Source organism: Lissotriton vulgaris, chromosome 1_1 (genome assembly GCF_964263255.1).
Source record: "Lissotriton vulgaris chromosome 1_1, aLisVul1.2, whole genome shotgun sequence".
Lineage (NCBI taxonomy): Eukaryota > Metazoa > Chordata > Amphibia > Caudata > Salamandridae > Lissotriton > Lissotriton vulgaris.
In genome coordinates, this window is record NC_141685.1 from 1,014,522,786 (window position 1) to 1,014,540,520 (window position 17,735).

The 17,735-nt window shown below is 44.2% G+C and overlaps 1 protein-coding gene across 1 annotated transcript in view; it reads right to left on the reverse strand.

Annotated features, from left to right (window-relative positions):
- ATP13A1 (ATPase 13A1) overlaps window positions 1–17,735 on the reverse strand; it is a 446,812-nt gene that overhangs the window by 33,590 nt on the left and 395,487 nt on the right. The window contains exons 23-24 of the mRNA XM_086961461.1: window positions 14,574–14,716; window positions 13,702–13,813 (exon numbers count right to left, since the gene is read on the reverse strand). Coding sequence (XP_086817587.1) covers window positions 13,702–13,813; window positions 14,574–14,716 — 255 coding nt within the window. The remainder of the gene's footprint in view (window positions 1–13,701; window positions 13,814–14,573; window positions 14,717–17,735) is intronic.

The following is a 17,735-nucleotide window of genomic DNA, read 5'->3' on the forward strand; positions in this document are numbered from 1 at the left end:
TCCTGAATGGCGGCTCTAGGGCTGCTTTTCTGAGGCTGGGGGGTTGGTGGAGGTGGAGGAGGAATTGGGCTGACGCCCTCGAGGACGTGCTCTCTGCTTTCCCCTGTATGATCTATACAAGGTATTCTGCTGCTGCTGCTGCTGTTGCTGCTGCTGTCCTTGTCTATATGAACGAAAGGAGCGGCCAAAACCTCTAAATTTCCTGGTCGTAGATCCTCTGACCTGAAGGCCAAGAGATCTTGCCGTTGCCCTGCTGTCCTTGAATCTTTCCAAGGCCGCACCTGCTTTCCTCCCAAAGAGCCCCTCACCAGCGAAAGGCAAATCCAATAAAGCAGACTGCACATCAGTTGAAAAATCGGATGACTTCAACCAGGCTGAACGCCTAGTGGCAACCGCTGTGCCCATGATCCTTGCCACTGAATCCGTAGTATCAAGCCCGCTTTGGATGACTTGACGGGCAGCCGCTTGAGAGTCAGACAAGGCTTCCTCAAAGTCTTTTCTGCTATCCTCAGGAACCTTAGGGATTAATGAACGAATAGAGTCCATTAGAGCATGAATGTATCTTCCCATAAGGCAAGTAGCATTAGAAGATTTCAGTGCCATACTAGCCGAAGAAAAAGTATTTTTTTGCAATTTGGTCCTGTTTCTTGGCCTCTTTGTCGCCAGGCACCTGCGGAAAAGCCCAAATCGACTTTTTAGAACATGCAGCCTGAATCACCAAGCTCTCAGGAGACGGGTGTGATGACAAGAATGCAGGGTCCTCAGGAGCCACCCTATATCTCCTAGCCACATTTTTGGAAACTGCAGGAGCAGAAAAAGGCTTTTTTCATACTTCCATAATGGGTTCCTTTAAGGCTTCATTAAATGGAAGTAAAGGCTCCACTGCTGAACTTGGAGAATGAAGAACCTCAGTCAGTAAATTCGACTTAAATTCGACAGTAGGCAAAGACAAACCCAAAAGTCCAGCTGCCTTCTTCATGACTACATGATACGGTTGAACATCCCTGGAGGGTGCATCAGATCCCGAAGGCAAAGACCATTCCGGGGAAAACTCGAGACCACTTGCCTCTGCCAGGTCGTCGAAACTACCCCCATCCAGCTCACCTTCCTCCATGTCAGAAGAAGACTCATCAACCCTCTGTTGTTCAAGCAGACGTTGAGCTTCTCTTCGAGACCTGAATTTAACTCGAAGTGCAGCCGAATCCAAAGCCGAATCCGACGGCGCCGGAGCCGACTTCGGAACCGAATCCGAGGGCTTGGAAGGAGGATCCATTGACTTGTTTGGAGCCGGTGACGTCTGAGCCGAGTCACCGACTTCGGGCGGGCCGGCGTCGATACCGGCGTCGGCCCTGGTGGAGCTTGGTATTGCCACAGCGGAGTCGGGGTTGACATGTACGGCATGAATAGTGCCGGTGCATATGAGTGAGGAACACCCAAATTAAAGGACATAGGACCCATGGGACCCGAAGGCGCACCAGAGGGGTACCATGATCTAGAGAAAACACCATACATCGCGTTTAAAAACGCGGAAGGGTCCTGACCTGGTGTCGGGAATGGTGGATGCTCAGGATGACCACGAGGTAGGTTTGAATCTGTTTCATCAATAGGATTCGAAGACTCTCCCTCAACAGGAACTCCATCGGCGTCATCCGGAGCAGGAGAATGAGCCGGATACGGAGCCAGAGTCGGATCCGGAACCGGAGTCGGAGAATGGACCACCGACTCCGAAGGCGAAGCCTCACCTTCATGATCTGACACTTGTGGAGGAATCACCTTCGACTTCACCCTCCTGGGAGACTTTGATCTTGAACCAGACTTATCCCCTGAATGATGACGGGATTCATGCCTCCTCTTCTTATGCTTTTTCCGAGAACCGGAAGCGTGGTCAGACGAAGACTTCGAGGCCGGCGCCTCACGAGACCTCGACCTGGATCTCAACTTCGATTTCCTCGAGTGCTTCGAAGATTTTCTAACCTTACTCGCTTTAAGCTTGGCCACAAGAAGCTTCGATTCCCGCTCTCAAAGAGCCTTCGGATTCATCTTCTGGCACGATGAACACCCTTCAACGTCGTGATCCGAGCTCAAACACCATATGCAGTCTTGGTGAGGGTCCGTAACGGACATCATCTTCCCACATTCTCTACAAGGCTTAAACCCTGTCTTCTTTGTTGACATGACAACCGAGCAAAAAGGTCAGAGAATGGAGAATCGAGGAAACAAAGTATTAAGATGCTAGAAGCTACAGAGTAACCCGTTAAACCGTTAGCGTCGACGACGCGGAAAAAAGGGAACTGATGTCATCACGCCGGCGTGGGCCTATTGTAGGCGTCGGTGACGTCAGCGGAGTCGCGAGCGATGTCGTGTCTCTATGACGTCCGAGTCCACGTCGGCGCGAGGCTACAAAAGAATTTCCGAATGTTGCTGACGCAAGGGGGATATTCACAAGGTGAGGAATCCACACGGCAGATGTATCTATCAGAAGGGTTCCATAAAGAGGTTAGAGGGGGAGAGAATAGAGCCCTAGGGGACGCCCAGGGAGACGGGTGTAGGATTGGAGAGGCAGTCTTTGATTCTGATTTGTTGCGTTCTATGTTGAAGAAAAGAAGCGAACCAATTGAGGACCTGACCATTAAGGCCGAAGCGAGTTTTAAGTGAATTCAGTAAGGAAGAATGGTTAACAGTATCGAAGGCTGCAGAGAGGTCAAGGAGTATAAGAAGGCAGTTCTCACCATTGTCGAGGGAACCTTGCATGTCATCAACAATGTTTAGCATAGCGGTTTCTGTACTGCAGCCTTTTCTGAAGCTGGATTGAAGGGAGTCAACTATCTGGAGAATTAGTGATGGGTAGGTAAGGGGGAGGATTAAGTGGTTGAGGTGGAGTTAATGTGGGGAGCATGTCATTGGTGAGGTTAAGGGCATATGGGGGGCTGGTCGGGGCGAGAGGTAGCTGGAAGGATTGGGTGATTTTGGCAGAGAGGAAGTTCGCAATTTCCGCACATCTCTCAGTTGAAGCCAACAACTCGGAAGGGGTAGATGACATTTGTTTTCCAACAATGTTGAACAGTTCTCTGGGCCTGTTTTTGTACGCTCAAGTTGAGCTCGAAAAAAGGTAGCCTTTTCAGTGAAAATGTGTTTCTTATAGGTTGATCTAGCAGATCTGAGGAGGGCAAGCTGAGAGGGAGAGGTGATGTCTCCATGTTCTTTCTGCCAGTCTAAGTTGTCTTTCATGGTTGAGTTCCGGATTGAACCAACATTTGGAATGAATTTTTCTTTGATGCTTCAGTTTAAGAGGGGTAATTTGTTCCAGGACATTGCTAATGGTCTTATTAAAGTGTTCAGTCAGTTTGTTAGAGTTATGGCAGAGAAGGTGGTGGGGGGGTGAAGTTGTGCTTGGAGTTTAGCTTAAAGTACACCAGAGTTTCTGGTCCACTTCAAGTGTTTGGTGTTTATAGAAGGGGGTAGTGGGGCATTGGAGGCAATCTTAAATAGGATGTGGTGATGATCAGACCAGTCGGTGGGGATGATGATAGAAAGGAAGGTCAGCCCTGAATGGTGAGTTCAGCACCAAGGTATTCAAAAGTTGATTGATCAGAGTTTAAGGTGGTGAGATGGAGTTCATTTTTGTAGATTATAGCTAGTTCACCTCCTTTTCGGTCGGGTCAGTCTTTCCTAATGATGGAGTAGCCGGGGGGAGGTAAGTCCAGGATAGCGGTCGAGTGTTCATTTAGCCAGGTTTCTGTAAGGAAGGCGATGTCAATAGCCTCACTGAGTATACTTTCTGATATTTCCGTGGCAATTAATAAGGAAGCAAGAAAGGAGATTAGGGTTCTCTCGGACAGGTTTGCAAGAGTGGATAGAGGTAAGTTGGGCTGGGGATTGAGGAGAGGCGGGAGAGGAAGGGATTCTGTTAATGCCCATGATCACTGGGACATTGACAGGTTTGGAAGAGTGGATGGAGGTGAGTAGAGACATAAGTCAGACGTAAAGTGGTGCTTCGATGACTACAAGTTGTTTTTGTTCCAAGAAGTTTTCTTCGAGTCACAAGGCTACGTAACTCCTCCTCTTGGTAATACTGTGCATGGTCAACTCCATTGCCAGATTGTTTTGCTGCAGATAGGTGAGAATGGAGTTCTAGTATGTATCAGTAATGTGATGTCCATGCGAGACGTGTGATGTAAAGTGTGTAAACTGCAACCTACACAGGGTTATTTGAGGAGGAGGGAGGGTGCATGTGAATTTACAGCACTACATGCCAAGAACAGATGCTTACAGGGAAAGTAACAATCCAGTCGAGGCATGCGTGCTGTAGATACACATGCTGCACATAGACTGTAAAGCAGTCCCTCTACCTAAGCAGTGGTTAACACGTGGGGTTTGCAGTTGTTGGAAAAGGTTTTTAGTACAGATAGGCCAACATTGGCTTGTTGACGTGCAAATACACCCACACAATATTGTTTTGTGAAGGAGTGTGGAGTGGACCATGTTGTTGCTTTGCAAATATCAGCAATGGGATGTTCCCTAAGGATGCCATAGAAGCTTCTATTGTAGGATTAGTGAGCTTTAAGGGGGGGAGCAGGGGCCTTTTAGCTTTAGATACATTTTCTTGATGCATTTAACTATCCATCTTGAAATTCCAGATTTGGAAATTGCATGCCCCATGTAGGCAGGTGTAAAAGCAATGAATAATTGATTAGTCTTTCTGAACGTTTTAATCCTGTTGATGTAATACATTAAAGCTCTTTTAACATATAAAGTATGTAAAGCTCTCTGCAACTGAATTAGGTTGTGGAAAGAAGACAAGTAAATCTATTGATTGATTCATATGAAAATTGGAAAGGTCCTTTGGAAGGAATTTTGGGTTTGTTCTAAGCACTACATTGTCTATGAAGCTTCTAAGAGAAGTGATAGTTATTAAAAAGGCAACTTTCCAAAACAAATACTGAAATTGACAAGAGTGTAGTGGTTCAAATGGAGGCCCCATAAGATAACGACAACTGTTATCTATTTTGCAGATAGGCTGCAATAGCCACAAGGTGTAATCGTATTTAAGTATAAGCGAACCCTGTGGTTTGCAAATGCAATAAGGAAGTATTGTCTGTACTTATGCATTTAGGGGGTTGACATTGTTGCTGGCAAAATATAACAAATCTTTTCCATTTAGCTGTATGACATTGTCTTGTGGTAGGTTTGCAAGCTTCTTTAAGAATATCCATGCATTGCTCATGGAAGTACCGAAATTCTAAGACTTCAGGAGCCATATTGCAAAGTTTATTTCCTTGGGAATGGGGTGTCTTAGTGTACCTTTGTTCAGTGCTGAGAACCATGGTTGGCAAGCCCACGTTGGCGTTATGAGTATCATTGTAAGGAAGATTTGTCTGAGCGTTCTGACCACTAATGGAAGTAGTGGGAGAGGAGGAAAAGTGTAGGCAAATATCCGTGACCAGTTCATCCATAGACCATTGCCCTTGGATTGCTGGTGTGGGTACCTGCTTGCAAAGTTTGGGCATTTTACGTTTTCTGGGGTTGCAAACATATATTTGTGAAAACCCCCATCTTTGAAAGTATGGTAGGAGGGCTTGGAGGGTGCAGATACCATTTGTGGGCTTGCTACTGCATCCTCCTTAGAAGGTTTGCAACTTGATTGCTTATTCCTGGAACATGTTCTGCCAGGAGATGAATGTTGTGATGTATTGGTAAGTTCCATATTTTTTGCGCTATACCCGATAATTGGAGATTATGTATCCCCCCTGTTTTTGTATATAATACATAGTTGTCATATTGTCTGTTCGAATTAAGACAACTTTGTGTTGTAGGTGAGGTAGGAACGCTTTCACTGCTAGGTGAACAGCTTGCAGCTCTAGGTAATTGACATGAAGGCCCCTGTGTGTGGAGTCCATACTCCATGAATTGTCAGGTGTTGGAGATGAGCTCCCCAACAACCCATAAAGGAAGCATCAGCCGTCAGAAGTATTTGGGAAACTGGGACTTGAAACGACCACCCTTTAGGTAAGTTCTGTGGATTCCACCACTGCAGATAGAGACGTGGGCAGCTGTCAAGCAACACTAGATCTTGAAGGTGACCCTGTGACTGTGTCCATTGATGTGAGAGACATTCCTGGAGAGGTCTCATGTGTAGTCTGGCATGTGGAACTATTGAAATACAAGATGCCATCATGCCTAAAAGTTTCATGAAGATTTGGACTGAGATTTGAGACCCAGTTGAAATTGTTGGATCAATGTTACAATGTTGTTTATTCTGTCTGCATTTGGATATGCTAACGCCAATTGTGTGCTGAGCATGGTTCCTAGATATGGTTGTATTGTAGCTGGTTGCACCTCCAAAGAGCAAAACCTTGAATTAATAATGGTTTCCTTAGAATAGAAACCTTAGATATTTTTTGCATGCAGGATGGATGGGTATATGGAAGTAGGCGTCCTTTAAGTCTAAGGCAGCCATGAAGTTGCCCATTTGTAATAATGGAATAATAGAACGACTTAGTGGTCTGAGGGCGAGAATGGGTCGTAGAATTCCATCTTTTTTGGGAACAAGAAAGTACACTAAATATACCCCTGTTTCTTGATACTGTTTTTGGACTGGTTCTGTTGCTCCTTTTATTAATAGAGCTGATATTTCCTGTTGTAGGAGATTGATGTTTTATGGATAATTTGTGTTTATGAAAGGGAATATTTGGAAGGGTTGTAATGAGCTCCAGACAGTAGCCATGTTGGATAATAGCCAACACCCATTGATCTGTTATGATTGATTTCCATGTTGAGGGAACGTTTTAAAGACGACCAGACAGGTGTTAAATGGTCAGAGGTAATGGTAAAGAAGTCATTGTTTGTTATTTGTGTTTGGGTTACGGGTATTATTTCCGCAACCTCTTTCTTTAAAATAGTTTCTTTTGTATGCGCTCCTGTAAAAGGTTTTAGCAGTAGTGGTTTGTCCTTGACTTATAAGTGGACCCTGGTTTATCTGAGGAGGTAGATCTTGCACCTCGATTATAGTTGGGTCAACAAAATGAACCACAGTAAGTACTTGTTTGCAGAGTCCCCATTGATTCTGCGACCTCTGTGTCTATTAATTTTCTCAAGGGCTGTGTCCGCTTGAAGTCCAAAAAGATGTTCTTTATCAAATTAGAGATTAAGAATTGCCTGTTGCACTTCAGGCTTAAAACCTGAGACACTGAGCCATGCATGTCTACGTAAAAGCAGACTGGTATTTTTACCTCTAGCTGCAGTGTCCGCTGCATCTCTTGCACATTTTATTGAATAATTTGTAATGAGCTTTCCATCATTAACAATTTCCTGCCCCCTTTTTCTGTGTTTCTCTGGGAGATGTTGGAGGAGCCCCTCCATCTCGTCCCAGTGAGCTCTATCTCAGCGATGTAATAAAGCCTGACTGCTGGCTATAAGTCAATGATTAGCTGATTGTGCAGGTACACGTTTCCCCAGAGGCATCAATCAATTTAGACTCCTTTTCTGGGGAGGTGCATCCACTGTTTGGGAGTTTGCCCTTTCTCTGGCATTAGAGACCACTAGGGAGTAAGGAGTTAACTGACCTCTAATCTACATAGGGTCAAGAGAGTGCAGCTTTACATTTTTGTCAATGTAGTGCTATTATTCTAGCTTTGAAAGGGTCCCTAAAAATGTCCTCTGCATGACGTATCCTCGGAGCATGAGATGGGGATCCAAAAAGGAAATCTTCCTCTATTGTGTACTTAAAGCACTTGATGGAAAGCTGCCACCCTTGCTATTAAACCTTGATATGCAGAAGTATTGTCAGGGGGTGACTGCCATGTGGGATAGAGACCGGGGTCTGTATCCCCTTGTGGTTCAATTTCACAATCATCCCAAGCATCCCCAGGGTGTATGTTTTGTAGCATGCCATCATCATCTTCTATGATGGATGAATGAGGGGGTATGTTACCTGGCTCAGATAGTTGTGGTTAGTGAGGTGGTGGAGCGAATGCTGGAGGTGGTGTTAGTGGGTTAGGTGAAAGTGGAATAGGAATTCGCACAGGACTAGTAATATCCTTTTTTTCTTCTTCGGAGGCTGCTCAGGAATGTCTAAAGCCTCTTGAAACGATCACTATTTCGTAGAAGAGTGAGGCTTTGCTGGTTGAAGAATTATCTCCTGTGTTCCAGGCTGGATTTAGAGTTTTTTACCCCAGAACGAGCCGTTCCTGCATTACATTGAGGATCGGTTCAGGTTGAGATTTCGATCTGGAAGTGAAACATTTCGGCGTGGAAGTACGTTTTGGTGCTGTTGTGATTGGTTTCATAGTACGATGCTTATCTTTTGGTTCCAAAACAGATTATTGAGGGGCTGTGGACCCAGATCTGGACGAGGTGGAGGCCCCTGCTGTAGGCTAAAATTCCAGTGCTGTGCCTGAGGGTGGGGCTTCTGAGTCAGTTTTTCGGTGTGTGCCATAGCCTTTTTTTTTTTTTGCAGTGGTGGACCGTAAGCAGTCTTTTTGGATGGGGCCGATGTTTTGTACTTTGAATCAGGAGTAAGAGTTTTCACTGTCTGATGTTTCTGTGTAGGTTGGAGGGTGGCTGAGTCTTGTTCGAAGTCTGACCCTGAATCATGTAGAGACAGTGATTCTTCCTGTGCTGCCTATGCTTCCTACTCATCTTCCGGTTGTCGACTGAAAATGTCTGGTACATCGTCCGCTTATTTACGCTGCATCTCTTGGCATCTGGCACGTCAATCTTGAAGTGTTTTCTTAGATCAAAATGACTAGCAAGCCTCACAGCTGTTCTCTTGATGATCAGGCGAGAGGCATAGATTACAGAGTGTTGGTCGGTTTGGGGATATTTAAAGTCAAAATTCGGTTAGAAATGGAACAGAGTGAGTTCCATTAGCAGGTCATTCTCCGATAAAATTCATTGAAGTGAAAGAGGCTCAGCTGGGCAGGGCCTAGGAGGCAAGTTGAAGACCCTCAACGTCGAAAGGAGAATTGCTCGGAATGCAAATATAACTATGTAATTGAGACAATACCATCGAGTGAATATCTACTGGCGAACCGAAGGGAGCCTGAAAGAGTCTCGAACTGTGGACCGAGAGATTACATCCGAACCGGTCGACGGAACAAAAAACCATCTGGCAATGGAGTCGATGACCATGTGCAGTATTACCAAGAGGAGGAGTCACACAGCCTTGTTACTCAAAGGAAACTTCTTGGAACAAAAACTACTTGTAATCATCCGAGCCCAACACTAGATGACTGACTTATGTACAGCATGTGTATTCACAGCACATATAGTTCAAACAACTTTTTTCGTATGGATACTTCTACCCGCAGATTTCTCACCTGTAGAACAGATTACAGAGCAATAATCTGCCCATGGAGAAGGGCTGATGAATGGTTAGACAAGGGAAACCTACAGAACAGATCTGGGGGGTGTTTCCATACACCGGGAATAGAGACAGTAATGCTAGACAAAGGTGTGTAGGGACATCCACATTGCCACCTTGCAGATCTCTACAATTAAAATGCCTCTGGCAGGAGCAAAAGTGATGGATTTGGCCCAGGAGGAATGGGCTCTGATCCCTTCCAGAAGGCCATTCTGGGCCAAAGAATAGCAGGTCTTGATGCAGAGAATAATAAAACTCAAAGGGCTTCTCTTCTGTGTGGCTTTACCTCTTTTTTGCATCACAGTATCGAACAATGCTGGTCAGTCAGTCATATGTCCCTGGTGCAGTCCAGGCTACAAACTATGCAACCTCTCCTCCTCCTTAGTGGGATGAAGCAGAGGATAAAAAGATGGAAGGGTGATGGACTGAACCAGTTGGAAAAGCATCACCACTCCAGGCAGGAAAGCAGTCTTGGTTCGCAACATCACTTTGTCAGGGTAAAAGGAAGATAGTAACTAAGTGCTTATAACAAACTCACCCACTTTGCTGAAGTGATAGTAACCAAGAATGCAGTTTTAAGAGTCAACATCCTCAAGGGGGGCACAACTATGAAACTATGGAGGGGTTCGAACGGAGTCCACATTGAAAAGTCAAAAACAAATTAAGGTCCCACTAGGATACAACAAAACAGGTTACAGGATACATATTAGTCAACCCTTTCAGAAAGTGCACAACAATGGGTCACTTTAAAAGCGATGGCTGATCTGGCAGGTAGAAGAATGCTGACTACGTGCCTAAATACCCCTAAGACAGTGCCTATTGCACAGTTCCTCTTGGAAGGGACAGTGCATATTGCAGGATATGTGACAGCTTGGACTGCAAGGGATCCAAGTCTCACTGCACACACCATGCAACAAAGTTGCTCCATCTGCCGGACTAAACTGATTTTGTGGAGGGGCAACCCACTGACAATACGACGTCCACCACCTTTTGTGGTTGTTGAAAGAAACTCTGATTTCCCTGCTCAATATACATCTGCCATGGTATTGTCAAACCAGCAGATTCAGCTGTTGCTGGAGGTTGATATTGATGTCACTTGAGAAACGCGAATCCCCTAAATAACCCATGAAAACACTTAAACTGGCCAGATCTTTAGCTTTACCGGTTATGAACTGCTTCAGTGCTGAATCCGCTTTAACACCAAACAGACGCGCCCCATCGAAGGTCCGGAGAGAGCAATATCTAAACCAACTCCAAGGGACTTACCTTTTAAGTGTTTGTCACGGTTACCATGTCTCCTTTTCTTTTATGTTTTTTCCCTCTACTGCAATGACAGCTAAGTCGAGGACCCAACAATCTCTAATTAGGTTGGAACCCTCTTACACCTCTGTGGTCACCTTTGGTCCTCGCCGTAACGAGTTTGGCCTCTTTAATGGCCTTCGAGTAATACTCTAACAATACTTATATTTACATGACCTTGAGTCATGGTATCACAGAAACACCAAAGACAGATGCTGTGCGCGTCAATGATATGCATTTGACTAACAGTCTCTGCAGGGCTTGAACCTCCTGATATTTCATTGGGGGGGATGGTAGAAGAGTGTTAGACTTGGAATCTTTGGTGTGGTTTCCCCTGACTTTTCACCTCCACCTCCTGCATTTTTGACTGTGTACTGGATTTCGTTTTGCTGGCTTAGAGGCTTTGGGAATTTTGCCACAGCTGATCAGAGTCAAAGTGCAAACGCTCATTGTATAAATTGTGATTATGATTTGTTATCCATGATTGGCCTATTTAATTTACTAGTAAGTCCCTAGTAAAGTGAACTGTGTGTACCCAGGGCCTGTAAATCAAATGCTAACTGTGAGCCTGCAGCACTGGTTGTGCCACCCACATGAGTAGCCTTTCAAATTTCTCTCTGACCTGTCACTGCAGCGTCTGCGCGCAAAGTTTTAAAGTGCTATGTAGCCCTGGCAAGTGCACACTCTTGCCAGAACCTAACCTTCCCTTTTCTTACATGTAAGACACCCCTCAGGTATGCCCAAGGTACCCCCATCGGCAGGGTACAGTGTATATTAAAGGTGGGATTTGTACTGGTATGTGTTACATGTCCTGATAGTGAAATACTGGGCATTTCGTTTTTCACTGTTGAGGCTGTCTGTCCCACAGGTTAACATGGGTGATGCCTTGTAACATTTTACAAGTGTGACTTTCTATTGGTACAAATGAGAGAAATTGAGTTTAGGCTCTCTGAACTCAGAGTTAATAACACGAGTTAATAACACGTCATTTAGTAAAGTTGTTTTTTAAATTTTGTGTCTGACAATGCCACTTTAAGAAAGTGGGCAGTTTCTTGTTTAACCATCCTGTGTGCCTCTGCCGGTTTGCGAATACCATGTCTGGTTTTGGAGTAACAGGGGTGGGGGATGTGCATACACTCCAGACAGTCACAAGGGGGGTGGGGGGAGAGGGTTGTGGTGTGCCCTGCCTTTTCTGGGTGACTCCTAGCCAGGCTGAATAGACCTTTCTGCATTTAGAGTGGTGGGGGGAGTTTTCACTAGCACCTGAATAGGTGGTGTCTGCTCTGCACAATGCAGTCTCCACCTCCTGTAGTGAAGCTGGACCAGGGAGGACATAACTGTTTTTTTCCGAGCTCAGAGACCCTTGTAACAAAGACTACAAAGAAAAATTGGAATTGAAATATTAGACCGAAAACCCCAGAACTTTAGAATACTTCTAGACTCAAGAGGAACCGAAGCCAAGAAGAAGAGTTGTGAAGAATAATACACCTCCTTTGCTGTGTGTTGCTTTGCCGGGTTAACCTGCAATTGTTGCTTCTGCAAAGGAGAGGACAAAGACTGGAACTTTGCTGTGAACCAACTTGTGAAGCATCTCCAAGGGCTTGTGCGTGCATGCCTCCTGTTATGAACAATCAGGGACACAAAAACTTCTCCAAGTGTTTCCTTGAGCTCCACTGCAGGGAGATCTAATCTGTCAGAAGGTGCCTGTTCCAGTTGTGGGCCTCTGGAGTTTCTTCCTGTTGCTGGGAGCTGAAAGAGCTTGAAGAAACAAAGTAAATTGATGCATCGTCCTTCCATTGCTTGTATTATATGACAGCACTGCAGAGCAGGAGAAATTTCCACTCCCGCTGCTGTACGGCTGAAGAATCGGTGCAGTGCTTGCCAGCGGCAGAAAAATCCACCCCACGCAGAGTCCAGTGCACAGACCTCCAAAGCTGGATATCACCTGACCGACTCAGACGCAGGCGCTGTTCTGCGGCTGAACGAATCGATGCAAAGTGGCCCCGCGGCTGAAGAAATCGTCCCAGCGCTAGTTTGCTACCGCATCGACCTCCAGTATGTCCCGGATTTCCATGCATCGCACCTGTGTGACAAGTTTTCTGATGCATCACCCACAGACCACAGCCATCTTGGAATCTACACATCACTTCCTCTTACAGCCCGAATTTGATGCATCGCTTCACCTGCGTGCAGAAGAACTGTTGCATCGTCGCTCCAAGGACTCCGGAACTGACACATTACTGTGTTTTTCGCCGCTTCCCTCCTTTGCAGCTGTTTGGACTAGTGAATTCTGATGCACCTACAGATACATTGTGTAGAATCATACATCCAGATATTTCTATGGACAGAGTTGCTTGAAATCTTTTAAAAGTCATTTTGAACTGTGGATGTTTGTCGTTTTGGTCTTCCTTGGTTTAGATAAAGATACTTTATTTCTTTTTAACTGGTGTGGTGTCTATTTGTAGTGTTTTTACTGTGTTAGTGCGCTTGGGTGCAAATACTCTACGCATTGCCTTTGGATATGCAAGTTTCCTCGTGTCAAGCTACCAAGTGGGAGAGCAGAGGTTATCTAAAGTGTGTAACTCCCTTGTCCAGATTAGACGGAAGGGTCCCTACTTGGACAAGGGGCATACCTCTGCCAACTAGAGACCCCATTTTGTAACAGGGAGACATATTGCAGAGAAGAACATTTGGAGGAAAATCTTGAAGAAAAAACATTACATTCCTAACAAGAAGACTGAAGCGCAAGCTTAGGCCATGCATTTTAAGCATGATAAAAAGTGAACTGACATGGCGCCGCTGTGAGTGCTTTATGGCTCCAGGGATTTTAAAATGTCTTTGTTTTTAGCACTGATGTGGAGCCAGCAGCCCCTACAGATGTGGAAGAGCTATAGAAATGTTTACAGAACAAGATTGAAGCCTGGGATATTCAAAAGATGAGGAGGTGAGGAATCTAACAGGTAGAACTATCAATTAGAAACAATATTATTCACATAAAAATCAGATATATATGCAATGTAATTGGTTTGTGCATTCTTTACCTTGTAGTTAATTGCAAATGTGGCCATCTGCATAGCCATAGACATGATGTACACTGTGCTGTTTACAAGGCTTGGCTCAAACTCCTTATACAAATCCACAAAATCGTCCTTCCTTCAAAAACGAAAGAGAAATAATTCAGCATGTAATCTTGCAGAATTGATTGTCACATTAATTACTATTTGACAAAACTCTGATGTTAGCACATTTTGTGCACCAAATTAAGATGATAATCAGACACTAGTAATGGCACTTTATGCACAGAAAACACTTTATTTCTAGTTCTTCATCAAAGTTACACAAAGTCAAACAAAACATCTTGGTCAAGCAAAAATATGCACCCATCTTTCGATGAATGTTACACAGAACAAAATATGTAGATTGAAGTGTAAGTGGGTGTCTTATGTTTTTTCTTTCGCAGGTTGAAAGGGTTTAAAAATTACAAATAGATGGAGGTAATCTGCAAAGTAGAATTCTCACATTTTTTTGCAAGAAAAGCCTCTTGTAAAAATGCATTTGGTTGGAAGCAACTTCTCCCATAAATGGTGTTAAAAAAATCACCAAACGGCACGAAGTTCCTTTACTTAGCACCAAAAATTAATCTTCAAACCACCATAGAGTGAAGTAGAAAGCAACTATTTAATCTAGGTTCATTTTTAAGAGGTAATACAGTTTGACAATTTGGATTTCTTAGGTGATGTGGATGTTCATTTCACGGGTGACTACCTTAGAGATGGTACAATAAGGAAATAAAGTGAGGTGTGGGTGGTATTCATAATTTTAATCAGTCTTCATATATTTGTCTACAGCATGGGCTACACATTCTCCACCTACCATTGTACAAATACAAACAGCAAAAATATAAACTACTTACTTAGGGACACTGAGTTCCTGTGCCTTACGATACAAGCAAACCAGGCTTCCGAAGTGAACAAGAAACTGTAAAAGTACAGTTAACACCGTGTAGAGATTGAAGATATTTGGCAGTGGGCGTTCTTCTGAAAGCGTTTTCAAAGGCTAAGTGTGAAATAGGAAGACAAGAAAAAATGTTAAGAGAATTTTGAAAGAGTTCAAATAATTCAGAAATATTCCAGCACATTTTCTTATAACTGCTACATATATATTAATGGGTTTATGGATACCTATTTTCTCATATACTAACTTTTCCCTATGGACATGCAGAAAAGAAAAATCAGTATTGAGCAACTGCGAAGTGGATTATAGAATAATTTAGATGATGCGTTAAGAATTCAGATTAAGATTCCATGTATTGCAAGAATTGTAAGTGACCAGATAACACAGCATTTGTTGTTACCTGCCAAGCACAAAAATGAACACTAAATATTGAAAACAGCAATACTTGGATGAACCCTGCAGTCAAAGGCAAGTAAAGGAAAGAGAAACGAAAACAACAAAAATCAACTCAAAACAAAAATTGAAGCCATTGATAAAATGCTCTGGAGATGCATTTTACTGGCCCAGATAGCATTTGAGCGTGTAACCGAGATTTTTCCCCTTATTATTTAAGAACTTGCAGTCTTGAAGGGAGAATGTTAGCAATTTCAAAACCCAAATTTTAATTCAGACTGGTAGGATGGAGGAGGTACAATGATAACTTGACTTACAAAGCAGTTTAGTCTGGGGAAAATATAAGTTGTACAAGGCAAAAAAAAAAGTTACACTCAAACTTTATTTTGTTGAGTCAGACAACCATAAGGGAAATAATGCTTGTTGGTTGGGTCAAAGGTTTGTAACGCAAGCAATAAACATTTCTTCTGTTGTGCTGCAGCTGTGCAATAAAGCTCGGCCTCAAAACACATTCAACTTTACCAATAAAACATTCCTAGGAAAAAGTAGTTGCAACCACTTACTTTCAAGAACCCGAAAAAGAAGTAAAGACCCTTGGAAAATACTACTGAAGACATTTTAGCAGTTGGCGGATTTCTCAAATGTAAAAGATGGTGTCTTTTCATGACCGTACAAACTGAAAAACTTGTCAGGTAGGGATTTCTGGTACATGCCAGCGGCTGTACTTTTGAAAAGGGTAATGGCACAGTTGTCACAAAGCACTTTTCTTCAACCTTCCTGCCAGTGCGACACTTAGGAAGGTAACAACTTGGGATAGGGAAGTAAATTGTGTTTTCTCAGGAAAGTCCATAACCTTTTGGATCAGAAAAAAAGCACATTGGTTGTAATAAGCGGTGCGCAGCGGGGAGAGAAATGCTAGGAAGGAAAGGAATGGTTTCTTACCTGTAATATTAATTCTCTTCCAGAGGAATCTCCATTGAAATCATAAGAACTGAATAGTCCTGCCCACATGTGGGGACCCTGGAGCGCTTCTTTTAGTCACACTTTATGTAAGAAAGATAACATTTTTGAAGCTAGGAGGTAAATATGCCAAAAACGAAGGGCATAATTACCGATCATGGCAGTACATTGGACAGCTGTAGTCGTGTGGCGGTCGGCGGACTGCTAGACTGGCGGTCCACCCACTGTATTAAGAGTACAGCAGTTGGACCGCCACTAGACTGCTGCTACCACCGGGATCCTTGATCCGGCTGTGTTGGTGTAGCGGTCTGAGGATGCAATATGCTGGCGGTGAGCCTACCAAGAAAAGGGTAGTGGTGAGAAAACATAGGGGGCCTAACAGGGCCACTGGACACATCTGCATGGGGGTGCAGGCATGGGGGACACATGTTGTGCTCCCCTGTATTCATGCACCCCCTATTTCTGCACGGAAAGGAATGCACGACATTGTGAATTTCTTTCCATGCAGAAACGGCTGCGACAGTCTCACGGTGATGCATGCCTAAGGCACACCTATGCGCCTTAGATATGCACTGCCATGGGACCTCTGCAATAGGAACGCCCGACCTGGATTCGAGTCGGGCGGTCTGACTACGGGTTTGGCGGTCTCGCAGCGTGGCGCGGACGTAGCCCACTGCACGAAAACCGGCCTTATGTGTTTTTTTGTAAATTTAAGACAGCGTATATTGCCAGTTCCAATAATTTACTTCAAAAGATTTAAAAGACGAAAGAAAAAAAGCCTTCCAAAGTTGTGAAATATATGAAAAGTGACATTTAAAAGATCTACACAAACCCTTTTTATTCTTTTTTAAAGTGAATGATAGGAAAATATCAATATAACTGTAAAGGCTGCAGCAATGTGAGACAATTGAACACTGCACCTGGAAGGGCAATTGACCTACAGTGACCCATCATGCCTTGGAGGTGGCAGTTGACTCAATTCTTTCTGAGGCAGTAACTAACTGGAAGGCATTAACAAAACGTTATCTCTTCCATTTAGGAGGTGGAAGGGTTGCTTACCATTTCAATGGCGATTTCCCCCTGCCCCTCCTCCCCCCGAGAGTGACCTAGGATTTCAACCACTTCTCTTTCTCAGGGAAAATCCATTGATAATCATAAGCACTGAATAGAATAGCTAGCACATACCCCAAGTAGTGAGGGAGAAGATAAACAAGGTATGATATTTACGTGAAGAGATTTTTCTAAGAAACCTGCCCTACTTGGGAATTTGCTTTAGAATCTGAATCAAGACAACAGTGTCTTGTAAAGATGTGAGCAGATCTCCAAGTTGCTGCCTTGCAGATGTCAGAGACTGGAATATTTCTAAGTAATGCAGCAAAAGATGCTTTACCTCGGGTCAAATGGACTTTTGGGATTCTAGCAAAGGCTTTGCTAGCTTGGTGGTAACCGAATTATTCAAGAGACAACCCATCTAGTTTAGGATTGTTCAGCGAACAGACTCCAGAAACCACCCTTTCCTCCGGTAACGACAGCCAGCCCACCATAACCACCTGGACCCTGTTCACCACCGAAGTTATCACCACGACCATTAAGAGCACTCACTCAGGAGCCCCCACGGACCCCTGCGCGCCACACATCTTCCACAGACCGCCGCCGCCATAGCACAAGAGTTACGACTTACCATCAATGCTACCATTGAATCCCGCACATTCCCTAACTGGAAACACGCAGAAGTCAAGTCCGCCTCTAGAAACCGTCTGCAGTACCA